Raw genomic sequence first — 26,605 nt, forward strand, 5'->3', positions numbered from 1 at the left:
CTCGAGCGTAAATGTTTCTACTAATAAAGGACATTCCATTATTGTACAGTACTGATACTGGATTATTTTACTTTTGGAGACCGTCAAGTAATGCAAGCAGTACACATTTACGTGGCAATTCAAGCTCTCACAAATCAAGACTTTGATTAAAAAAAATTAATCCATATACAACGCGATTACATGAATAAAACTAACAAAATACAAAGCAGAAGTGGCGTCATGTAAGGAGAAATGCATTCTTAAAAGAAAATGCACAACAACGAAAGCCATTTGAAAATGGTTACGGTTACATGAAGCAGTGGAAAACAACCAGGCGCCTCCCGAGCCGCGCCGGGCTGGTACGGCGCCGACATGGCTCGGTTGTACAATGGAAAAGAGGTATGAGTAGACTTGGCCTGACAAGTGGCTTTTAATTCTAAGAGCTGGATATGCAGAATTATTTTGTTTTTTTTTTCTACAAATTAAACTAAATCGGATGATCGTTTGTGCAATGATTGGTGCCCGGGCTGAGAACTCACGACCCTTGAGAGCCATGTTCAATCAGTGTGGCTCTCTCGCCACTCGGCCACCTTTTCAAATACGACGTGTCAATAACAGTGACTCGAATCTTTCCGGAGTAAAGCCTTCAAAAGCTACACTTCCATCTTAAAACGTTATCATACAGGAAACTGGCAATTGTGACTTTACCGAAAGACCCAAAGAATATGCTCGACCGCTTTGCAAAATGTATAAGACGCGTACAGTCGGTTCGTATCTAGCGAGCACGCCCATACGAGAGGCCACGCCCACGCAGCCAAGACCACGCCCACTGAGACCACGCCCACGCACCAGAGGCCACGCCCCACGCACCGGGCCACGTTCACCTGGCCGTGACCACGCCCATGCCATTCGTCCAACGCTCGCGGCGACGCCCACACGACAAAGGCCGCGCCCACCTCGTCCGTGGCCAGCCACCGACGTCTCCACGTCACAGACCCCAGGCTCCACTTCCGCGCCCCTGTTGCCTCGCGTCACGTGATCCGCGCATCCCCCCCACCCGCCACCGCGGCCCCGCCCCGCACGCCGCAGTCATGTGATGCCACGTCTCCCGATGACGTCGGCGCGGGCGACCCCATTTAATTTGCCACAGCGCATCGGCGCCGCGGCGAGCCGGAACGCGTCGCGATTGGTCGGGGGGGGGTCGTACGCGACGTCGGCGAGCCGACGCCCGATTGGCGGGCCGCTCGGGCGCGAGCCAATGGGAGGGCGCGCCGCGCGTCCGGGGTGCGCGTGCGCACTGGGGAATGTAAAGGCGCTGCCGGAGCGGAAGGCTCGGCCATTTCCTGCCCTGCCCGGCGCCATCTTGTGTGGAGCCAGCGACGTGCGGAGGCACAGAGAGAGCGGCGTCGTCTCTACCTGTCTCCACAGGCTCCTCATTCCCGCAGCGCGCTCCGTCACGCCGCGCTCCGCCACTCCGCACAGTCCTTTTTCCCAGCGATGTCAACCATGAACCCCGAATAGTAAGCGGCGGCGGCGACGACGACGGTGGCGGCGGCGGCGCGAGTCCCGAGTCTGATCGGTTGAGGGTGGGGGGGGTGACCGGACCGTAGTGGGCGATGCTTGACCCGGGGACCGGAGCGTGAGAGGCAGACGAGACGCGGGCGGGCGGGCGGGCGGAGAGAAACGGGAGAGATGAGAGGAAAAAGCCCGTGTATTGGGGAGTGTCGGGGCCCGGGCGGGGCCTGCTGCCGGGTGCTGCGCTCGTAGCCGGGGGTGACGCGGCCGCCTTTGTTTCCACTGACAGCGACGCGAGGTCGCTTCGCTCAGCTGTTGTAGAGGCGGTGAAAGTGTTGCTCAGTGGGGACGCGCAGTCGCGTTTCCCCCAGACTAGCATGACATTCGAGCTGACATGGTCCAACCTAGAATTGCTCTCTGCCCTTATGTGCCGGGCCCGATGGGCGTCAGCGCTGTCGGGCCCAGTGCCTCCTCTTTAAGGGTTTTGCTTTAGAGGTAATTTTCTTGGCCGAGCTGTGGGGGTCGCCGCAGCATCGGTGTCACCTGCCGTGTGGCCGTTCTTCCTCGCCCAGTAAACAGATCGCGTTACACTTGGTTCACCTGACAGCGACGGACGGCGTGTGGGTGACGGGGCATGTTTACCGGCGATTTGGCGTGGCCGCGAGGCAGTAAATCTACGTGGGTTTTCCTCGTCTCCAAATACCTGTCCACACGTCGCGGGTATAGTAAGTGCCCTCATGTTTAACCACTGACCGCGTGAACGCGCTCTCTCGGCAGTGACTACCTGTTCAAACTCCTCCTCATCGGCGACTCCGGCGTTGGCAAGTCGTGTCTGCTCCTGCGGTTCGCGGTGAGGCCCCCCTCGTCCCGATCCGCTGGCGCTCCCTCTCCTCGTTATATCGGCCCAATTAAGACAAGCGTACCACCCCCTCCCCTACAGAGGGGCACGGTTTTTATGGGTGCTGACCTACAACTGTTATCGTTTCAATGAAAGCTTGCGCCACCTGCCAATGTGTTTAAGACGCACACGTCACCAACTTCTCAGAGCTCGCGTAATTTTAACGTTTTTGCAACTTGGCTTACCGTTCCGTTTTATATAATTCTTAACCAAACGTATCCTCATTATGTTGGTCACCATATACATGTTATTGATCTCGTTCGAAGTTTCACCATAATACTGCTTTAAATAGGATATTAAAGGAGTGCGTATAGGTGACTAATGTTAAAAATAAGCTCTGCATCGATGGCAGTCTAAGTACCTGTGCATAGTAGAGTTTATGCTCCTGATTTTGTTAGCTTTCAATATGCAGATGTATGTTTTTCTAAGGGGTATCGGTGTTGCGCTGTGTTACTGTGTAGTGAAACGTTTATTAACATCTTGCGCTGGTGGCTGCTTAGGTGAGGAATGTTTAGTAAGTCATGCAGTGTGCCAGTCAGCTGACGAGAGGAAGTGACAACGAGTGGTCAACATCCACAGCAGAACAGTATTCACTTTGCCCGTCCGTGTAGTGTCTTTAGAGGTTAGCCAAGTGATATAATATTCAAAACCATTAGACTTTATAGACAAACCATTGCTATAAAAAATGTGTTTTCAAAGATAGTACATGTGTTTCTTTGAATCCTAGCATTTGAGTTTAGCACCGGATGTCATGTGGCACGGCAAAAACCACTGTCCTTCAAGCATACAACACTTGTAGTGGCAACATGCATGTTTTGTGTTGGGTATATACTTCCGTATAAGTCCGGTGGCCTTCAAAATGTGTTAACCAAACGATTGTCATACATACGTGTAGTCATATGTTTGGGTTATGATGTATGGTTTTTTTGCTTTGCAGAGTGAAATTTTGGAAACTCTTGAGATGTGGGGATCATGGTAATTTGAATGTAATTCTTCCACCACTAGTAAAATCGATGCAAATGTCAGTGTGTATAGTACAAACATTTGTCTTTCAGGAGAGTGAGATTTCCACATTTATTACCTCGGTTATCCAGATAAGGATGCTTGAAGGTAGAAAGTGCAGTGATGTTTTTAAATGGTTCCTTTTGCAACCTATTTGAAAAACCAGTTGATCAAGTTTCTTACGTAATCTTCCACATTTCTTTAGCATAACCATTTCCTGACCCTTCATGTTGAATCTGGTTGGTGGTGGTGAATCCAAAAAGATGCACGTTTACAATTTAAAGCGTTGCAGTTCGTAAACATTTCAATGCCATCTTGCTTTAAAATCCAAATATGGTTTTATATGCACATGGCATTATTTTGATACGTAACATTTGCAAGGAAAAAATGTGAGTTATACAGCGGTGGCTATGATAATTTGTACTCTTTGGTTCTTTCGGTAAAGTCACGTAGGTGAAAAAATAAATACAAAAAATAATATAAATAAATCACGACGTTTCGATTGCAACACAAGCAATCATCATCAGGTGTGACAACCACAGCAAGGAAATGTTTTACTATTATAATTTGTACTTTATTAAAATGTTCTCATAGATACTTCATCAGGAAATGGTAGTTCAAGATGGATTGCTGTTTTTGTGCTGTAGTTAAGATAAGAGTACCCATATACGAAATAATTGATTGGGCCACAACATCAGTGCTGCAGAAGATGCCAGCGTATTTTTGCATGATTTATAGCAGGGCATGCACTGCAGAAATTAACAGGCAACTGCAAGTTTTACCACGATGGCTTCGGAACTAGAGCTCTTGTAGGTGCGTTAACCTACAGGCCCATTCATCAAATGTAATGTTATGTAATTTACCATACGTTTACATATCCAGATATATAGCTCTGAACAATAACTTTATACGAGAATGTTCGCGTTGATGAAATCACATGTACCTGATTACTTATCAGGGTGCTTCGTAACCCCTTTTCACAGTGCAAATCCCTGTATTTGTAATTACTTACACAGGAAGGCAGACGTGTGTGCATGTTGCCCACGGAACTAGTCACCCAAGTCTATTTCATGAGTGATAGTCTAATTGTGCTCTTTGGTTACTTGCCATGAATTCTAGATCTGAAGCTGTTGTGACTGCAAGGATTCATACTCTTTGGTTTTTTCGGTAAAGTCACGTAGGTAAAAATAAAATAAAAATTAGTGAAAACAACTAAGTTAAATCTTCGCGACTTTACCGAAAAAAACAAAGAGTTTGGCATGAATTGCCAAGTAATTGTACAATGCTCCTCTCCCCATTAGCTGATATTATGTTTAATCTACCCATGTCTGTTGAGATGAAGAAGATTGGGCTTGGGCACAATAGATTTGTATTTAGCATGGTTGCATCGTGCAGTCTTTCTATTTACATTAATTTCCGGGTATTTTTTTTATATTTGCTCATTTGGGCAATGACTCCGGTATACAATGGCTGCTCATGCGATCGGTGTTACGGGAGCCTAAACATCCATTTTGAAGCACATTGCGGTTTTCTACTTTATCCGCTGGGTTCGAACTCTAAACCTAGGCCCTGTGAAGGCCAAAACTAACTTGTAGCCCCCCCAGCCCAGTTGTAAATGAATGCAGACATCTCTAGAAGGAATACAATAATATTTATATTAAGTATTATATAAAAAAGAGGATCTGGATCGTTTTGTAGAGGATCATTATTTGCAAGTAAAATATCTGTATGGCCAGAGTGAAGACATATTGGTCGGGAAAGCCTATATGTTAAACTGAAGACAAGTGGACAGTCGCGTGTGATTGTCGTCCCTTGCGCTATTGTCTGCTTTCTGTAGGTAGTTCTAAATTAAATATGAGTTCAACTTGGGAATGTCTGTTGAGGTTCATTGAGATGTAATTATGGAAAACCTCAAACTCATAATAATTTTAGCTTGAGGTTTTTTTTGGTGGTGTAAGCGTTTATTGTAGCGTTCAGGGTGTTTTGAATTGGGCAACACAATTGCAATTGTAGCATATTGCAAGAAATCAATCTGAATCATTCCTTACGTCTCCTCTGAACGTCTTGCATTGAAGCCACATCAAAATGATAAACATACCTTGGGTTGAATCTCATGTTGATAGCCAGGAATTTTAAATCTGCTGTATCGCTTCTTTAGCATGCCTTGGTAATTGACGACAAATGGAAATTATTCTAAGGGTACCTTAATGTGTCACAGCTTTGGTTATTGATAAACATGAATAATTATCGTAACAAGTGCTTTAGCCACAGCCTTGGTCTATATGTAAGCATCATAACTGATTCAGACTGCCTGTCAATAACTTGGGACTCTCGAGTGTTCACTTGAAAATGAATGTGACACGTATGCTGTGCATTCTATTGTACACATGTACTCTTACACTTGTCTGTCTGGTTTTCTGATTCATTGGTATATCAGTTTTTTTTATTTAGAAAAGACTGCCTAAGTGGTAATTTGCAAGGCACTTTCTGTAGGACAAGGACATGTAATAATGTCGACCTGTCACTGCAGTTCATGAAACTTCACTCAGGCCTCCCTGTTTTTGCTGTTTATAGGGTTGTGTGCCGCTGTTTAAGGTGATAACAGTGCTAAAAGCATGGGTGTGCAGGACCTTGTCATTAAGCCAATCATTATAAATAAAGTTGTCATGTAGGGGTTTGAGTCCCCACTAGATATATATGCATTCTGGCACTACGGGAGATTACGTCACAGGAAGTGATTGTGCTTTACTACCACTGACATAATTCGTCACTCAAAATATTATCAATGTTTTTACTTGTGGTTGAATAAAAGTGTGTGGCTGAAACAATGCAAATTTAACTTATTGGTCGTTACGATGCACAACTACGTTCTAAAGGAATTGTCACCAAATGGGAAAATGTGCAGATAATGCACAATTTAAAATAACATGCCAGGATGATCTAATATTTAGACAATGCAGCATTATGAGAAACCATTGGACTCTTGCCTTGTTGCATTTGGAATGATGTTATGAATGTTTGCATGGGTAATTGGCAGCTGTGCACAAGTATGTTCTGTCAATTTCTGTAGGAATTTCGAGATGTATTTTGCATCTCGACTTGCATTCATAGCATGTGTGTTGCTCGGAGATTACTCGACAGCATTTTCAGTTTTGTGTAGAGGTAAATTATTTTTGTCAATACACTGCTGTGAGGGTTATTTGACCATATGTCACCAAGCTGGTCATTGCAGGTTTGTGAAGATGAGTAGCATAGATGTTAGTGTTCTGACAACAAAGCCAAATTCCAGTCTGCAAGGCCTGTTTTTAACCATGATGCACGCTCATCCAAGCAGTATCCACGTTTAACCCTGCATAGCTTACCAATATCAGGTATATTATGGGTGATTTTGTCTTATTACAAGGCTAAAAACATGAATACTGTATTAGTAAAATACTGTGTATTGGGGATTTTTGTAAACGTACATAGTTGTACATAAAAATAAGCTTGCTATAGCAGGCCATCTTGAAATGTTTTGCGCACATAAATGAGCTCATTTTGACTTTACAAGTCGGGACTGCATTGTCATTTTGTGGCATCTCCCACACCGATTAGCACGGTTGGCTACGTGCAGTGCTAAAGACTTGCATCCCACTCCTTAGGCATGATCTTCAGAGTGCCTGTGAATAGTAATAACTGCAATCAATGTGCATTATTCCACTCTCAGCCAACCACCACCCTCATTTCTCTTGTTCCTCTATATACACGGCAATCAATATTCACTGTGCTTCATGTATACAACATACGGTACAGTAAATACACACTTATATAAAATTACAAACGGGAATATTTTCTTACATGTGCATACGTGACACGTGTACATAAATCCTAAGAGATGTAATGTTGGATCGATTCCTTAGTATTGACTCACAAGTGCGTGCTACATGTGCAAGAATTGAGGCGTCTCGATTGATTTATGTTGAATCCTGCCGCCAGTAATGAATTCTCCATTTAAAATCATCGATTCTCGACTTGAAATATCACCATAAATTCCGCTATTCTTCGAAACGTGGTGGTGGAGGAGATTAATAGTTACACATCTAATGCATACACTAGCGCACACATACACATCTACAATACAGTACATAAACACAAACAGGCATAAATATACATAAACACATGCGTTAACTCTCATATTAGCGTACATACTATACACGATGGTGGTGTGGCAACGATCTCACGCATGGCCACCTGTCCTTTCATTTCTGATGTTTACACATCGTATATAAGCTCTAATTTCTTCAAAGAATCCCCAATCCCTTTCGTGCCCTCTCTGGAATGTGGAGCATAAGTCCCACTAGCAGCTGAAGCCAGATCTCGTATTTGACCGTATTCAAAGTTTTGCATTTTAACCTTAATGACCTATTTGTTAGAGTGGGCCGAGACCTTTTGTCAGTGGGAGGAGCCCTCTCACCGGAGCCCCACAGGTGATCTGGTACAGTCCATATCCACGAATCAGCTGTGCTGGCAACGGTCCTCCGTCATTCTTGTGGGGTGATGCTGCTCTCGGTTTCACCCGGCTCGCTTCTGCAGTGGAGAAGACGTACGTCTGGAGATTGTAGACTTGACTTTTTTCCATGTTATTCACTTTTCACAAATGCATTTGACCACATTCACCATTATGTTTTTTTTGTAATGTTCATTGCAACAGTATCAACGCAATTGTGATTATTCTTTTAAATGTATCAAAATTAAGTTATATTGGTTTTGCTGTCATGCATAGCATGTTAGTGGACTTGACTATATACATTTTATTTGATAGCTAATAGAGCAACAATTCAATACTTCTCTCCACTGTGGTGTACCCTATGAGTCCCGGTTAACGCGAGGTAAATGTATGGCATGGGCTCCCTTCTCTTTATCCCTAGGGCTCTCAAATTGGGGAATTTTGATTTATAAGCATGGCTCGGGTTGTGCATCACTTTTCATGGTTTAAGCACTTTTCCTGTGGTTAATAATTTCCCTGCCATTTCTCATGTCATGGCCCAAACAGGCCACTCCCCTATGAAACCGACCATTCGAGAATTGCAAGGTCCCTTTGAGGAAAGACATGGCCACACCTTTTTTTCCTATCTCCATATGGGGCATGATTTGGCTGACTGCTGCAACTATTGCTGCCCTACATTTAATAGAATGAAGAGTCAGGGCTGTAAGGCTAGCGTGCTGGTGCAGGCTGAAGCGCCTATCCACAGTGATTGGTGGTGCGTGCCAGCTAACCCTAATTCCTGACGTTGGAGCCCCCGAGGCTCATTGATAATTACTTACTCCTACCCATATGTATTGACCTGCTGCCTAAAAATCCTGACCTGGATAACCAGTTAACACCCTCAGGATCCCCAAATAAGACGTGGTCTGTATACTTATTAGACTCAATGATGTAGGGCACAGTTCAAGTCAGCATGTATTCGAAGGCTCATTAGGCCTCTGCCCTAATGCCCCAAATTGGGAAAAGGGGGAGAAATTTCAGGCTGAAGGCGGTTATAGAAAAAATGCAGGTGGAGTCATAACGCTTCCGCCTAAGCCCATCACACTACCATCCACTCTGTAGGAATGTAAGCCATGTAAATTGTGATCGCCCATTACATCATAATATTAATAGACATGTAAAAGGCGAATTTCTTCTATAGATTCCAATGCACCGTGTGTGTATGTATGGTGAACGTCCTTCGCACTACGTAGCAAACCATGCAAATAGGTGAGGATAGCAGGATGTAAACAGAACCAGGGTAAATGGCCTGAACTAATAAGTGAAAGCCAATTCAAAAGGTGAGTTCTCAAGACGGACATGAATAGCTCGACTGACTCCGATTGTATTATTACTAAAGGAACAGTGTTCTGTAGTCTGTGAGCTCCACTGGCAAAAGCCCAATCAGCTCAGGAACAGAGCCTTGATGTCGAGGTACTTGGTGATCCGAAGAGCTCAGGAACATATTTTGAATATAAACATTGTGGAGCTAACTCATTCAGAGCCTTGTAGGTCAGCAGCAGTATATTATAATCCACTACATGACTGGTAGCCACTGCATAGACAAGAGAATGTGTGCTCGTTAAAGGGTGTATTCGTAAGCACTCTAGCAGGTGCGTTCTGAACGAGGTGGAGTCGAACCCAGCACCTCACTCGGAATCCTGAACAGTAATGCGTTGGAGTAATCAAGTTGGGCGAACACAAGCATGAAACAATCTCTCAAAGTAATGAGGTGTCAGGAATCGATGGAGCCAGGCAATATTTCTAAGGTGAAAGAATGGGAGTTCTAACCACCCTAGATATGTGCCTAAAAGGACGACTGTTCAATTTGAGCGTGGTTATTTATTGAAAGACTAACTATATATGATTTTTTTTTATCTGGTGCGTCAGCAACAGCAGACTAACATTCGTCATGTTTAGTTTTAATGTGGTAATGTTTGAAAAGATGCAGTCCGTGTTTTAGACGTTTTGGACTGTAAACGTGGTGTTTTTCCGATCAAAGTCCATTCCACACTGCGAGCAGAATTCAGGCAGAGGTTGCCAAGGTGTACCCCACATGGTGCTTTTGGCTCATCCACGTATACGGTAGTGTGACACTGCATGACACTGGCTTGTGCCACCACCAACTACCCTCTCTCTATGTTGACCTGTTACACCTTTGTTCTCATCTTATTGTTTAGCCAGGACTGCTTATTGGCTGACGTCTATTCTTGTAAACTATAGTGTTTGTCCACTTACTCATTTTAGTGATGTCACGTATTTTATTAAGCCTTCCACCAAAAATATCTTATGAGCTGAAGCATGAGGGAAAGTCTAAACATTTCCCCCGCACCACGGGGGAATCGTCCTGTGCCAGCAAAGCTTGGCAAAGATGTTTATTCCTTGTCTATGTAGTTTCCAACCAGCGTCACAAACATTACCCAGCGGTGGGTGAGTTTCCTGCCACCAAGTAATGTGTTTTTTCCCTCTGAAACCGGGATTTCAATGAAGTAATCACCTCTTCATCACTTCCAAAACTCTTTCATGGGAAGGGGACTTAAATATTTTGCATCATAGCAAGTGGATTAGTGGTGCAGCAGGTGTTGCACCAATTCACACCCATGAATTAGCTTACAAGTGTGTACACCTTACATTTCTATATCTTTAGGTAACCTTTAGACGTAGTTCATATGCTCGTCTGGATTAATAAGATTGTCGCACAAAGCATTCGTTGATGGTACTGTGTAAGTTCACTGGATTACATACATTGTAGCGTGTTACTTATTTTCTTGTATACCAATTGACAAATTACATATTTTCATAACATACATATGAAAGTGTACATAACTGTATAATAAGGCTTGATAGGTTTCGAGGAAAACAAGGTTAAGTTAAATGCTTTAGGCACACAGATATTTATTTAAAACAATATATTCTTAGGGTTTCATGGAAACTCCCAATATTAATAGCTAAACTTGGAAACATGTATTTTGTAGCATTCAGTGGAAGCTCTGAAGATGCAATAACCAATACTTATGCAGCTTTATAATCACCATACATATAAAAGGCAAAGTTGTGATTGTGTGTCTGTTCAAAATGTTTACCGTACTTCCCGACGTGCAACAAACTTGAAATTTGCCATGTGGGTACTTTCCAGACTGTACACCATGCAAAAGTAATAAAAATACAATTTTTTTTGGGGGGGGGGAGCTCAATAATGCATATTTTTTGTACGGCAAGTGAGCTGTGACGTCAAATCTGCCATGTGACCCGCGCATGTGGAAGCGTAACGCATTGTAGTGTAGTGGTTAGCGCACTGCGCTACGAACCTGGCGACCCGAGTTCCATTCACGCTCACAGCCACCACCGGTGACGATTATTTTAACCGGTCCTGGGCCTCCCCTAGGTCGACTCAGCCTCAAACGAGTAACTGGTGTGGTGTGTGAACATCGCCACTGGGGAGACACAGGCGGCTGGGCGTGCTGAATCCAAGTCCCGGGTGAAGCCGGGTAGTAAAGCTCGTACTGTATATCTAGTTCAGTGGAGATTTCCAAAATTAAGGTATTTTTCCAAAAACTCCCGAAGTAGTGAGAGCAATGATTGGTGTGCAGGTTTGCCATGTTTTTACTTACATGGGAAGGAACACTTTAGTAGCAATGCATAGTTTAGGTGTTTTTGTAGCATAAGTAAAATAAAAATTCCCCTCTGTTTAGTTGGCGATTATAATTTGTTTCACTTTCATGAATCACTGATGCAAAACATGAATGCTTTTGATATCTTTCATGTGGAATGTATTTTTATTGTAAGTTAAGATTTTAGTATTCATTAAGGTCCAGACATGTAAATCGATATGTATAAAAGGGAAATTTGTTAATGTGTGTCTGTTCGAAATGTTTAGCATACTTCCCAACATGCAACAAACTTGAAATTTGGCATGTGGGTAGCTTCCAGACTACATAATGCAAAAAGTATAAAAATAGACTTTTGTATTTGGGGGGGGCGAGCTCAATAATGGAAATCTATTGCACGGCAAGTGAGCGGTGACGTCACATTTGTGATGGACTAAACTATTAATTTCCGTGCGAAGAACGGGTATACCTGTTAGTAAGCAATAAATTATCATGCTCGTAATATGTGTATAATTATGTATGCAAGATTATGTTGGGTTTTTACCCTTATGTTGTATCTCATTTCTTTGTGTAGACCCTGCAACCACTACATGTGCTACATTGACTACAATGGCAATACATTATTCTGAAATCCTATTTCTACTCCGAATCGCGACAATTCATCCCATCGTGAGGGAGTTAAATTGTTACATTACTCGGTTAATCCCTTCTTTTGGCCTGCACAAATGACAGTTCGAATACAAATGAAAATGATCTCGAACATAACTAGTTGTAACATAAACAGCATTCTTGACACATGGTAGACAAACAATCAAGTCAAACCACTCTACAATGTGAGAATTCTAAGTACTACAGTTGTAGCAATGACGCACGCTGCCCAAACTTGGTTAGCTGTGCTTAAAACTAATTCGATGAGGGCACAGGCCTACACTCCTTTGGCAGAGTTTAAATTCCCAACAGCACGATGTGAAGACACATTGGTCTTATTGAGTCCACACCCAAGTGATCCATCTGTCAAATATAATATTGTTTTTGAAGACGTAATCTTGTTCATTAGTACATTGTTATCACAGGTAGAGGGATAGTTATTCTAAATTAGTTTTTTTAATGAGGGTGTTGTAAAAAGTAAAGCGTTTTTCCCCAATTTAAATTTCTTCGTCAATTGGCTATGTACCTGGTATCACGTGATCAAAGATGACAGGACCTTTGCACATTTCAATAGCAGCTAGCTGTTATTTATTGTCCTCTTGAGGATGTAAGGGCGAGAGATCTCTTGAAGATGACGCTTCAATATGATTGCAACAATGAATCGTGGTTGTATTAACGATGTATGCAAGGCTCTTTGGACCTCCCTGAAGGAAACTGTGGAATGTGGATCGACAGTATTGCCGGCATGTCTTGGGGACCAACCATAAGAGTTGTGTGCTGCTCTGGGTAGGAAGCTGGAGGGCTGCTGGGACGAGTACTATTTGGGAGAGGATTACTCCGTGGATACATTTTCTGGCGTATTCAGTAACATGTTCCTTGGAAATAACTATTGTCACTTATTGAAACACCCTCGTATTCATTTAGTTAACGCATGAGTCAGACATTCATTAATTTGGTGAAATCTTGCGACAGAGCCAATCTCTACAACCTTTGCTTTTTCTATTGCCTTAGTAAGTGCTGTGGTTGAGCTCATAATTTTACAGCCTTTTTCCAGGCCTCAACTCTCCCAGATATAATGTACATACACCGAGTGACTCGGGAGTGCTCCCTTGACCACTGTTTTCCCCCACAGGATGATACCTACACAGAAAGTTACATCAGCACAATCGGTGTGGACTTCAAGATCAGAACAATAGAGCTGGATGGAAAGACCATAAAGCTCCAGATAGTGAGTATTTCTGTCTCCCCATGTATGCAATGCTCGTCGTTTTGTTGTAATCCATTGTTCTCGCGTGTCATCAAGCGGCTGTCATGGTTATACAGTGGGTTCTGCGACAACGTGTGTTTTTCATAACGCCAATTGGATATAACACGATGAATGTATTGGGGAACACGTTTTTATAAGTACGGATGGGAATTGGACATAACGCGATTGAGTGAACAGAACTACGTCGCGTGAATAGGAATAAGCGGTTGTGCGACTGCCTCGGAGTCGCATCACACAAGGTGGAATACTTCTAGATGCTACCCATGCACCTCAGTCTTTGTTCGGCCTGCATACACATCTCACATTATCGCGGACTGTGCTTTATTTAGCCTACTCGTCTCAAGCAGCCATCTTATCTTGTTGCAAATGTTAAAAACAATATGAGTTTATTTCCATTTCATAAATATTTGTTATGGTTATACATTTTTTATTTTAAAAGATTGGCTTGACTTAAAGCTTTCGTGACTGCAGGAATACATATTCTATGGGTCTTTTGGTAAAGCCACGTAGATAGAAAAATATCTTCTTTGGTTCTTTCGGTAAAGTCACGTAGAATGAGAATAAAATAATAAATTGAGACTGTCTCGTCCCTTCACCTGATGAAGGCCGCTTGTGTTGTGGCCGAAACGTCGTGAGAATATTATAGTGTTATTTTATTTTATCAATTTATTATTTTATTCTCATTCTACGTGGCTTTACCGAAAGAACCAAAGTAGATGAATCATTGCAGTCACGAAAGCTTTAAATCGAAAGATAGAAAAATAATAAAAAATATCACTGTTTCGATCGCAACACAAGCAATCATCTCTCACCTGAAGACGATTGCTTGTGTTGCGATCGAAACGTCGCGATATATTTTTTTCCATCTATGTGACTTTACCGAAAGACCCATAGAATATTATTAAAAGCTGTTAAGTGAGTCACTTAACACCCTTCATCGTTTTCTCTCTTCACCCTCCATGGCTACGTTTTCTATTGCTTAGCGACTAACACTAACATGCATTTTTCACTCATTTTAATGTTTTTATTTGTTCCATAAATTATGTTATCAAACTTAAACACGGTCATTATAAATGAACACTTAAAATCAACAATATGACAAATTATCATATTTATGAAACAGAGCCCTTAACATCTTAATTCCTCTTCTTTGGTTCTTTCGGTAAAGTCACGTAGAATGAGAATAGAATAATAAATTAATAGAATAAAATAACACAATAAAATTCTCACGACGTTTCGGCCACAACACAAGTGGCCTTCATCAGGTGAAGGGACAAGACTGTTTCGAGGACAGCGCAGGAGCGAACACAAATCGAAATCTTAATCCCATTGACTCAACGGTTATTTTCACGCGATTTTTCCATAACGCGTGTTCTTCAGGAACACAACTACCGCCTTATAGGAGAACTGACTTTACAGTTTATATTGAGAAAAATTGTCCTCATTTTAAGTAGTGCTATCATGATTATTTATAACTGCACATAAATACATATAATGTAAAAAAATACAACATGTTCCATCTCAAAGGATTTTCCAGGTAAAATATTTCAATAAACTGAGTGCTCTGAAATACATTGTAAAGTAAACACAATCGACAAACATGTGTTTCTTATTAATAATCAAGGTTTTTTTGGTTAGATCGCGTAAATATAACTATGTTGTTATTTTTACTCTTTCCCAAAAAATCTTTATTATGGATAATATTGGTCGCGAAAGCCTACAAGTTTAACATTTCTTTATTTGCAAAGTTTCCTTGGGTAAATTTTAATCTTGGTAGCAATATATAATGGACGAATACACTTAATGTCAGGCTCCAATTACCTATCCACTTCATAACAGACATCATAAGCTACTGTTTTGCTTTTGGAATCGAACCATCCAAATGACTTAGTGACAATATTTATATGCTACTTAGTCTATCCAGCTCCCATATGTTTGTTAAATTGATATTACAACGTGCTAAACATCACCCGGTAGTGCCTTGACAAGTTGTGTATATGTGTGCAGTGGGACACGGCAGGACAAGAACGTTTCCGCACAATCACCTCCAGTTATTATCGGGGCGCCCACGGCATCATTGTGGTGTACGACGTCACGGATCAGGTACATGTGCAACCACGTTCGATTCTGTGCACTGTGAATGCCTTTAACCCCAGAACTCTGTTGCCGTCTATTCACTTTCATACCTACTCTAACCTTGTTCTGATTAGCCATGACATTGTTTGCATTGCACTGCATGGCTAACAGCAGTGGCAAGTGATATCTGAACCAGTGCTCTTCCACCTGCCTTCAAGCTGCACTGACCAGTATGGTGAAGTATGTTCAAGTAACCCCTACAGCAAACATGTTGTGAGGATAGCTTCATCCACTAGTGGATTGATGTCAGAGCTGTACTTTATACTATTTTAGACCTTGATTACTATGTAGTTTTGGTTTTTAGTTGGCAATCAATATTTAGTATAATGCAGTTCCTGATGTCTATGCTAGTGGGTTCTGTAGTGCATAATTTACCGATACAAATGCAACGCAATGTTTTACTGACAGTCACATTCCGTTGCTTGGTGGTGTAGGAGTCCTTCAACAATGTGAAGCAGTGGCTGCAGGAGATTGATCGCTATGCCAGCGAGAACGTCAACAAGTTGCTTGTTGGCAACAAATGCGACCTCACCACTAAGAAAGTGGTGGACTATACGACTGCCAAGGTGTGGTAACGCTTTGTTTCTCACAGCCCCTCCTCATCTTCACTTTTCCAATTTCACGAGTTATTGAGATGTATAATCAGTTTTACATTGTTTGGTTCTCACCCGGTCACGTACAAATTATTAGCAGTATACTCATAGCCCAATCCTTAAAGTGTGTTCTATATGTTGTTAGCACGATGGAAGTTGGTGTAGAACATCACAGCATCCACCGCAGTTTAAATTAAAAAGTACATTTTGCGATATAAGACGCAGATAAATACTAAAACCGAGTTTTATAATGCCTATATTCCAAGGCAATTGCTCAATGGAAAGATTTTTAGTTATAAATAACCTCAAATGTGTTCTAATAGAACCCATTTAGAAGAAAAAAATGTTAATGTTGATTATTAAGATGTTCACTTAACTTTTAAATGGTGTGGAACAGAATTGCGTGCCTTTTGACACATTTTAGCCATGATTCCGCAGCCAATGCCCCTTGGCCCAGTGTGCTACCATTATATGGCTCAACCTTGGTAACAAATGTCTGCCACCGATGACTACATCTGTACTGAGGTTGCATCTTATCAGCCTGTTTAAAACTAACTGCAGTAGGCCTCTTTAACTGAAAATAAGCATTACAAATGTGGTTCCAAGACATTTAAATGTTGTGCTCTTTTAAAATGGAGTGGCCGGTTGGCCAAAGTTGTTGCAGTCTTTGGTGACTGTTATATAAAACACCAGGGAAAATTTGGGCTGGTCCTGCAATAGATTGTGCATATTAAGTCACCAGAACATGTCCTATTTTTATTTTGGTCAGTTGGTTTTGTGGATATCTGCTCATTCCAAAATTCTTAGCAATTTTTTTTCTGGTTATGGTACGTAGCTTTACTCTTTGGTTCTTTCGGTAAAGTCACGTAGGTAGAAAAATCTAATGAAAAATATCACGACTTTTCGATCGTAACAAGCGGTCGTCCTCAGGCGGAAAAAATAATCCAGCAGTGGAACTGCTGAACCAGTGAAAGAGCAGCTACAACAAGGAGGTTATATATGTGGCAAAGGGCAAGCAGGCGGGGTCTGAGCTGGAAAGGAATTCCATCCCTGGATGCAAGCACGTCAGTTGTGTTAATGGGGGAGATTAGGGAGAGAGATTAGCATGAAATGAGCTTCGCCGCATAAGAGTATCGTCACCGCATATACACACAACAGCAGTGTTAATGGGAGATTAGCACTATGTTGATGGGAGAGATTAGGCAGAGAGATTAGGGGGATTAGCAAGTTCAGTTTCATTTAATAGGTTGAACCCTGTGAGCCATGCGGCTCTTGACTCGGGTGCAACCGCAACAAAACAAAAACATGAACAAGAAACATCTTAAAGTGACTACACGCAACAGAAAAATCCAGGAAAAAACAGCAAAGTCTTCCAGAAAAAACACCGTACTTCAACGCTGTGTGCAAAAATCCCAGTGGGATGCAAGTCAAACAATAACAACCATAAGACAATTTAAAGTTATCAGGCAAACTCTGTACTACAACAAACAAACATGGCTAAACCAAAACGTTTTAAAAATCACCAAAATAAAGCTATAAAAACAATGTAACAGTGATTAAAATTTAACAATAAACTATATACATAACATGTACGACCAAGTTCGTGTCATGTCTATGTATAACACAAGCTGCGGCGCTGCCAACTGTGCTGTGAGGGGCGAGCGCATCCACGCAAGAACCACCGCAACGGTGGTGGCGCCAGTGAGACACAAATCCCATCACACAGCCCATCACACAGCCAGAACCATCGATACATCGAGGCTAAGGGAGCAGAGGTGGCCATATTAGTGAGACCCCAGCCCGTTAATGCAGAGGCACCTAACAGGGCAATGCAACTCAGGGAGTCGGAGATAACAGCCAAACGGCAGGGAAGAATGGAAGCACCACAGCAAGTTACGACTTTGCTTGGTTAATAACGTCCTTACAATGATTGCTCAGCTTATACCCATCTTCTCGGTTGAAATTGTCTGTGTTTATATATCTGGATGGCTTCATGGACAAATCTTTGATGGTAGCCCGAAGGTTTGCAGAGTACCTTGGTTTCGGAAAAAACAATATCGTGCGAGCCCACTGCGTTATAACAATGATCAGCCACGGCAGAGGTATTGGTTCTGCCTTGTTTCAAATCTGCCTTGTGTTTGCGAACACGGTCCGAGACATGTCGTTTCGTTTCCCCAATGTAACTGCTGTATGTAGCTTTGCATCGGCGAATAAGGAAACAATTTTAACTTTGACTATGGGTAACATTAAATATGCTATGTGAATAGACATGTTCCTTGGCCCTCTTTGTGAGAACTGCCTATACCTGGGTCACCTTTACATGTAGATGCATAACAAAAGTTTTCGTGTTCTACATAGCAATCTTTGAGGAACTACTGACAAGCTGGAAGGCAGCCAGGTGGTGAGCCAGCAATAGCAAATTGCCCAGGCTCTGAAGTCCTCTGTATATTAGGATGTTTTCAGCTTATTAGTTAACTCGTTCATAAAACCTGATATGATTTTTAACTCTTGACTTAAAGCTTTCGTGACTGCAGGAATTCATTCTTTGGGTCTTTTGGTAAAGTCACGTCGATAGGTTCAAAGAAAATAACAAAACTACGACGTTTCGATTGCAGCACAAGCGTTCGTCATCAGGAATAAAAAGAGGGGGAAAGCTGCTAAAACAGTCTGCCTCAGCAGCTTTCCCCCTCTTTTTTATTCCTGATGACGAACACTTGTGTTGTGATCAAATCGTCGTAGTTTTTTGTTATTTTTTGTTTTCTTTGAACCTATCTACGTGACTTTACCGAAAGACCCAAAGAATATGATTTTTAACACTTTGTATCAAAGATCAGACACTAACAACTATTCTAAAATGTGTGTGTGTGTATATATATACTCCAAAATGTGTAAAAATTATTATTTTGGAGTAGTTGGAGACGATTTGATTCTACTTATATTTAAAGATGTACCGATTGGAAACCGCTCACTATAAAGTTTCCTTTTTTTATTAGAAAGAATAAAAATGTATCAACTTCATACTCTTAGGGGAAGCTCCTATATTTTACCGTTTTCTTATTCTTCAGATTTGAACAACGTAAAATACATATTTTTTCGTTCAAACCGCTTGAATCCGAAATATCTGAAAAATAATAAAAGATACAACAGTGGTTCTTACTTGAATTTTATTTTATGTTTAACGTTCTATGAAACGAAAATGACGCAATGTTATATTTCGAACTGTTTCTGAATGTTTTTGCGTGTCATGTTTATGGGCACTTAAAATTGAGATTTGGGACTCATAAACAAAGTGCCCCATCCTTTGTCATGTGATGACATTTAGTTTGAAGATAAAGCAAATTCTTTCCAGGTTTCCCAACGATATGTGTTCAAAATAGCTGTCTTCCTATCTCCAAAAAGTTAACAAGCCCCCAGGCATTTGTGAGGAATTAATAAATTCTTGTAACTCAACAGGCTTTTAATGCAGTCATCAACCATTGAAATCTTAAGGTGAAATCTACTGTCATGAATTGGTGCATGATAAAAAGTGGCCTTTCTCTGTTAATTATCCTCAGTATTCTGGTATCTGTTTCATTGGTTTATACCTTCATAAAAATGTTTCTTACATTGTGAACCATTATTATCTTCTGTAGGTTTGTGCATAGCCAATATAACTAACTTTACTGACTGAAGGCAATATAAGCCTTCTTTCAAACTAGGGATGGAGAATTATGTAATTTATAGCACACTAAACTGGGTCGAAGTGTCTGCTTTTACAACATAATACAAACTTTGTGCCACGAAAATGAAACGTATAAGTAAGTTAATTTATCCAGGATAAAAATTCTCGATCCCTTATCTTAATTGAACTTTCAAATCACAAGAGGTATGAAAGGTTATATTCAGCAGGCCAGCTTGGGAGAGCAGGTTTGGCTTGCCATGCATAGCTCCAGGCCTTTAAGAGCACATTCCTTGCATTTTTTGTTCTTTGGCTTTAATTAAACTGCCAATAAGACTGTTTCCAAGAAGCCCCTAAAAACTACTTTGATTTGGAAAGATGTTGAGTGTCACTCCTGTCAGCTGGGCCCTGTCAGTGTTACCCCTTTAGTGACAAATTTACTGTGATCCTGCTTGGCAAATATTTGAAAATAAAAAAAATAAGCATGAGTGATTACAAAACGAAAACAATAAACATTGAACTACAGGGAACTTACTGGAAATGAGGAAAGCTCCAAATTTTCACTTTCAATTTGAGTATAGCGATGTGAAACCCGCACATTTTCCCAATACAGTGAAACTCCTTTTTATATGCAGCAGCTGTTGGTATGTTCCACATCTTGAATGTGGCTCTTTGCCCAGCATATCAGAAGTCTCCAACATTAAAATCCACCGCTTACGTGGGGGGGGGGGGGGGGGAACACGACTCGCAATTCACGTGAATTTCCGCGCTGGAAACCCCTTATTGTAAAGCTTAACCACTAAACTATCTCTTACACCTGAATGAACAGAAAAAGTGCAACAAACCACTATTTACCAACAATACCCTTATCCAAGTGGGCAGATAGGGAGGGAGTGTGGAACATGCCAATGGCTGCCTGGGAAACCAAGTTTCGGGTAAATGCAGACTTAGTTTATCCCCTTCTATTATTCACGTGCCAAGTATTTCTGCTTACCTGCGGATAAACATGCGTGTGTAATAGGATCCACAAATAGCACCCCCACCTCCCATAACGGTGCAAATAAGTATCACTGTCTGAATTCCAAAATGGTGGATTTTTGTAATCCTTGTTTTAACATGTAAAAAAACCACAAATGAACTAGCACACATTTAAACAACCATACGTTATTTCATTTCGGAAGTACGCACACACAAAACATACATTTCACAAGTGGTGTTGGTAATAAAAATGTCCATGTTAAGAGGCATTAAGCTAACGTGCTGTGTATGCAAAGATCTGAAGTCGGCCATATGCCAACTGTCAGGACAGGTGCTTTTACCCAGCACCTTCTCTGCCTAACGTCATGCACGGGGGGGGGGTGGTGGTGTCCAGCACCTAACTCATTGCCTTTGTCTGCCCTGTTATGTTTGCAGTGCACCAAACACAAACACCTAAAATAATATTCACAAAGACATGTACATGCCCATGTGCAGAACCACACGTGAAGAAAATGGCACACGTATGAACATTCGCGTTGTCGAGGGTGGGGTCGCCACTCCTTTGTGGTTTCTTCATGGCCTCTCCCTTTTCCTCCCCCTGTCCGTACTGCTCCACAACCCCCCCCACCCTCCACCTCTTTGCCCTCTTCATTCTTTCTGTGTTGCACAATGTGGAATCGGTTGATCAATCTTTAGATTTATTTGTCTGTACTTGTTCTTTCATATGGATATGAATTAAGTGGCATCTCTACATTGATGTCCAAGCTGTGCATCCAGCTGCTGGCATCAGAGGACTAAAAACGTTCGCAGTGCACGCGAGTTCACAATGTGTTCCACTTTGTTGTGGTATGCTGCAAGCCACATTTGGGTGGTTCTTTTATTTGCTTGTGAAAAGGTGATTGCACCTGCAGTGGCCAGTTTGAATACTATTTAGGGCATCCTTAATGTATGTCCTCTGCCCACCCTGTCTCCTGTAACCCCACACCACCTTCCCACCTCCATCTTCCTCCAGGAATCTGTTGTCCCCCATCTTGTGATACAATCAAATTGTATCAACTTCAACATTTTTCTCTTTCTTGGCAAGTAGCCTGCTTTGGTTGGAAAGTGTGAAGCTGATTTATTTTCTAATTGTGGCAGCATTGAGTGAAGCTTACACGAGCACTTTAACTGGAAACACCTCATCCTAATGAGCGAGTGCTTGGCTGCGTAAACGCCTAAAGGGAAACTTCTCTTGGTTGATCATAGAGCGGTACAAGTTAGGCGCTCAAGTTCTTTATTGCAACAGGCCACAGATTTTCATAAATTGTTTACCCCGAGGCAAAGTGTGTTTTACTTTGCTTGAGCCAAATTTGCTGTGCGCACACCTGTTCCGTTGCAAAACATCAAGAAAAGTTAAGTTATTGGACTGCTACTTGCTGCCATTTTATTTATTTGTTTGTACTTCATCTTGTGCATTTATTTTTAATCAATTCTGAATTGATGATTGGGCAGCAGTCATCTCCATTTGTGATCTTGAGCCAGTGTTTGAAATTAAATGTTTGTGGCATGGACCAGTCTACCAACTACCACTTTTTGACTTTTCCACAAAGTGGTACCTTTAAAAAAATAAATCCTGGAGGGAATGATGAGCTTGATTAAGTCTTGTTTAACTAGGTAAAATATGTATTCTCTGCCATTATAATACTAGCCGAGTGAAGTGCAGAGATGTATTTCATCATTGCGCACCATGTCTGTGCCAGCCATTGCAGACAGAATCTTAGAACAAGGAGTGAGAGAACCCATTGACACATTGGTCTCTTTCAAGAATGGTGCAGCTAGGAAAACGGTGTGGTTGCTAACCACATTAATGTCAAAATGCCATACATACCTAACCGTTCAAAGAGGGTAGAAGGCAATGATCACATTATTTAAAGTTATTGTTTAATGGATTAGTCTAGTTTATCATAGAGTAAAACAATTGAGGGAATTCAAGATATCCTCCATTGGTCCACCTTAAAGCAGTGTTGTGAATTCTTGGCATTTGTCACAGGAGTTTGATGGCACATCTTGAATTGCAAGGGGTTTGTCCAGTCAAGAATGTTATAAGGTTCGATAACCAGAAGTATCCAGTGGGCGGCAACACCGATATAAAAAATCTTGATGTTCTCTCCGTGGCTTGTGTAAGCTTTTTTATTGAATTTTTGTTTATTAGCTAATTAACATGTACATTTGCAAATAAAGGGTTTTCAATGTGTACACAGTTGCTTAAAAAATACTTGGCTGGCATTATCAGGTAAATGTGAAAATGGTAATGTGCTGTATTTGTATGATCAAGTCATTGATCTGTCAACTGTGGACACTTAATAATTTAAACTGGGACATTTAGAATGTTTTAGTCTGTCCCCAAAATGTTTCTGCTCACTTTTACTTGAAAATATGTTCTCCAAAGTACATGGTGTACCCATGCATTGCATATATTGGTGTCTTTTAAAATTTCCGAGAATAATTATTTTATTTGGTGGTGGTGTCTACATGTGTTTTCAAGTTGTTTCCTGAGGTCTTTCAGTGTTTGTGTTCAGTTACTACAGGTTTAAGTGTTCGTTAATGGTAAATTATTAAGTTGCCGCCTGATTTTTTGTACGTCCACTTCCTCATTTTATATTGAGTAAACTTTTACTTGTAGCTCAACTTCATAAGGGCTTGTGAATTCCTACTTGCCAACACGAGCATAGAAGCTGGCGAGGGTGGGTGCAGCGTGTTTATAACCGTCTTTGCGTGGAGTATTTCGTGTAACTTGTTGCTGTTGTGCGTGCCTCCTTCCCCGCCGGTGGCTGCAGGAGTTTGCGGATTCGCTGGAGATTCCTTTCCTGGAGACGAGTGCCAAGAATGCCACCAACGTGGAGCAGGCGTTCATGACCATGGCAGCAGAGATCAAGAAGCGCATGGGGCCAGGGGCCACACAGGCCGGCGCTGGAAAGTCCAACGTCAAAATCGATAGCACTCCCGTCAAGACAGGAGGTGGGGGCTGCTGCTAGAGGTGGTGTGAGACTCCCCCCCCCCTCAACCCCTCCTTCTCTCTCCACCCCCGGCCCTGACCCAACAAGATGACCACATGGCCCGGCACGTGCCTCCCCATGGAGAGTGGCAAGTGGTGGACGGGCTCTTGGGGAGGGCGTTGGACGGGTCGCTCCGCGGACACTCACGTCTCCACCTCGTCCCGGATGGTTTGTAGTGTCGATTATGGCTTGATTTGGATTAACTTCATTTTCTGGCTTTCTCTTCTCTTAAAAGCCAGCTTTTATGAGGTTGCACTTGCTCTCTGTCCTCCCACCCCAGCCTCTAAACTGCGATCGTGGCCACACACTAGTTTCAAATTGGCTGCCCTTTGGTGCCAGATGTTACTGTCATGCAGATTTGTCTCCTCGCACTGCCTGAAAATGAAGTTAACCTGAAGGCTGTTGATTGAATTTTTTTGTCTTGTGTATTTAATGAATAAATTAGACCAAAACATGTTAGATCTGGTTGTGATTTTTCAGTACGGTCGCTGATTTTATTCAAGGTAACAATGTCCCTAGGAATGTTTTGCTTTGCGGGAAAGAATAAAAAAGTTAATAAATCTAAAGGCTCTAATTTGTTAGCGGTTGTAAACCAGTAATTGAATACTAGTGTATTGCACACGATGTATTCTGTATTTGATTAGTTTAGAGCGCTGTAAAGAACATTTCCCCTTGTATAACATAGATTACCCCCCAGAAGAAGTTAAACCATGGATGGCTTGTCTGCTGTTGGAGACACTCACCTGTCTTGTCTGTAACCCTGCTGGCTTGCCTCGTTTTGTCTGGGCTCGCCAATGACTGGAAGTGGTGTTTTCGTTTGTTTATCAAGTGTAAATAAAACTGCCTGCTGCGGCCAAGCCACGCTTATGAGTGCCCCCACAACGCAGTGTGTGCCCCCTCCTCCCCAACCTTCCCGAGCCCAAACACGTGTCTCATGGGAGAATCGAGTCTACACCGCTGCAGTCACACATCTAGACAGGCTACGCAACCCAACTGCTGTGCAGCTGTTTGGAGGTGGTGGGTGGTGGTGATGAACTGGGAATGAACGTGTGTGACGGACAAACTATGCCAGCCGTGCACCCATTCTCACTGCACCATTCTGGCCTTTAAATGCATATTGCGCAAGGTTTCATGCTGTTGTTGCTCTTTCTCGCTCATTCTTGTGCAAATCATTTCAGAAACAAATAAAGTGTATACTGTTCAGTTACTCCTGTTAACTTTGCTCTGTTTGTGTTGCTGATTTGTACACAGTGGCGGTGTGGGAGTATTGCATTCCTGGTTTTAAAATGTTTTGAAATTTAGATATGGAGTGCTAACTGTGGATGATATCAGTACAAGGCCCAAATTAATACTTTGTCAAATTTGTTCTGGTTGGAGTGGAGTAAATGGCTGGTTGGTTGTTTCTTCGGGTCAACTTTGGGCTTTCGGTTCTCCCCCATTGCAGACAACTCATTGTCTGCACACTGAGCAATGTCAATGTCCTATTTCTCCCAAGCCCCTTATATGACCTGTGTCGGTTTTTAATTAAAGATGTTAATGTGTTGGGAAACACGACTGCGATGGAGGCCTGGTTTTTATGTTGGCTATGAGGGTTTGAGTGCATTGCCTTGAATGAAACAGTCGTCGGTGTTGTGCCTTTTTTTTAGATTAAATTCTGCGCTCATGTTGTATGGAGAATCCGTGTGTGTCGAGGCCCTGCTTGAAATGCAGCGGGCGTAGTCGACGCGGGGCACGCGGCTGATGCCGCATTGTGGGCGCGGCATCGGACCCTCCCCTCTCTCCCCACTCTTCCCCACTCTCCCATCGTGAGGGATCGCAGCAAATGTTTACACAGGCGAGCAGCAGAAGCAATATAAAACCTGCTACTGCTGCAGGGAGTTCATTGTAACTGATGACATGCATACTTAATCCTTTTTAGCTCATCAAGCAGACAACTCCTGGGGGAAGGAAACAATTATAAGACGTCCGTCAAAATGTATACTATCTGGTGGAAGAGTTATGCATGCAGTTTTTTGCTTGGCTGTTATGCTGGTTACAGTAGCCCTTTATACTGTTGCAGGGAAGACGTTTACTCTTTATATAGAATATTGGTTTAAACTGCCTGTCATGCATTTTTGTGAATAGATGTTAACGTCTTAAGTGATTGCTGTGTTTATTTTCAGTTATGGGCCATCAGTACTGGCTACCCACCCTTCCAAATCAGTTTTGAGTCTTGTTTGAACTACCGCTATTAAATGATTCAACAGTACACATTCTAGTATATATTTATCAGTGCATCATGTAACCAAGACCCTAGTCCATATATACACTCCTTGGCAAAACTTAAAACCACTATAGAAGGTTGTATGTTTACATGCCACTGGTTAATAGACAATAAAGCATCAAAATACAAGTTGGCCTTGATTAATGTTTCAATTGTGTTTATGGTAATATAAATCATCACGTGCCCTAATACCATGACCAACATACACGCCTTTGGTAAAATTGTTTTCAATAAATTAATGGTTACCAATGTGAAATATGTAAATGCATTGTAACCAAAACATTTAAGACATACATAATTGTAGAAGAGATGTGGGTTCTAATAAGGTGATAAGGCACACTTCCTAATTGGTGGTGACATTGGCGGTGTTTTGGAACCACTCCCACAGTTTGCCTCGAGGCAATTGCGCGGGGGTAAGCTGCAATACTTACAATCTGAACTTAGTCGACGCAAGGCATGAATTATTGCCATGTGTTCTTTGGATTGGTGGTCGCCACAATATGCAGCCCTCGCGTACAAGC

At 42.1% G+C, this 26,605-nt stretch overlaps 1 protein-coding gene across 1 annotated transcript; it reads left to right on the plus strand.

Moving 5' to 3' along the window:
• The first annotated feature begins 1,292 nt into the window (after positions 1 to 1,292).
• On the plus strand, positions 1,293 to 25,375 carry LOC116939340 (ras-related protein Rab-1A). The gene is made up of 6 exons (XM_032947566.2): positions 1,293 to 1,499; positions 2,272 to 2,344; positions 13,287 to 13,382; positions 15,429 to 15,524; positions 15,992 to 16,123; positions 23,603 to 25,375. Exons 1-6 carry the CDS (start codon positions 1,477 to 1,479, stop codon positions 23,798 to 23,800), a joined length of 618 nt encoding a protein of 205 aa, XP_032803457.1. The 5' UTR covers positions 1,293 to 1,476; the 3' UTR covers positions 23,801 to 25,375.
• The last annotated feature ends 1,230 nt before the right edge of the window (positions 25,376 to 26,605 follow it).

This window comes from Petromyzon marinus, chromosome 6 (assembly GCF_048934315.1).
Source record: "Petromyzon marinus isolate PM22_M1 ecotype Great Lakes invasive population chromosome 6, UKy_Petmar_22M1.pri1.0, whole genome shotgun sequence".
Classification (NCBI taxonomy): Eukaryota; Metazoa; Chordata; class Hyperoartia; order Petromyzontiformes; family Petromyzontidae; genus Petromyzon; species Petromyzon marinus.

What these genes read in the sequence shown, in the direction of transcription:
- LOC116939340 (XM_032947566.2), top strand. Translation starts at nt 1,477, where the DNA reads ATGTCAACCATGAACCCCGAATA. An exon ending in AGACCATAAAGCTCCAGATA is followed by an intron (nt 13,383 to 15,428) that starts GTGAGTATTTCT and finishes ATATGTGTGCAG; the next exon opens with TGGGACACGGCAGGACAAGA. An exon ending in TGTACGACGTCACGGATCAG is followed by an intron (nt 15,525 to 15,991) that starts GTACATGTGCAA and finishes TTGGTGGTGTAG; the next exon opens with GAGTCCTTCAACAATGTGAA.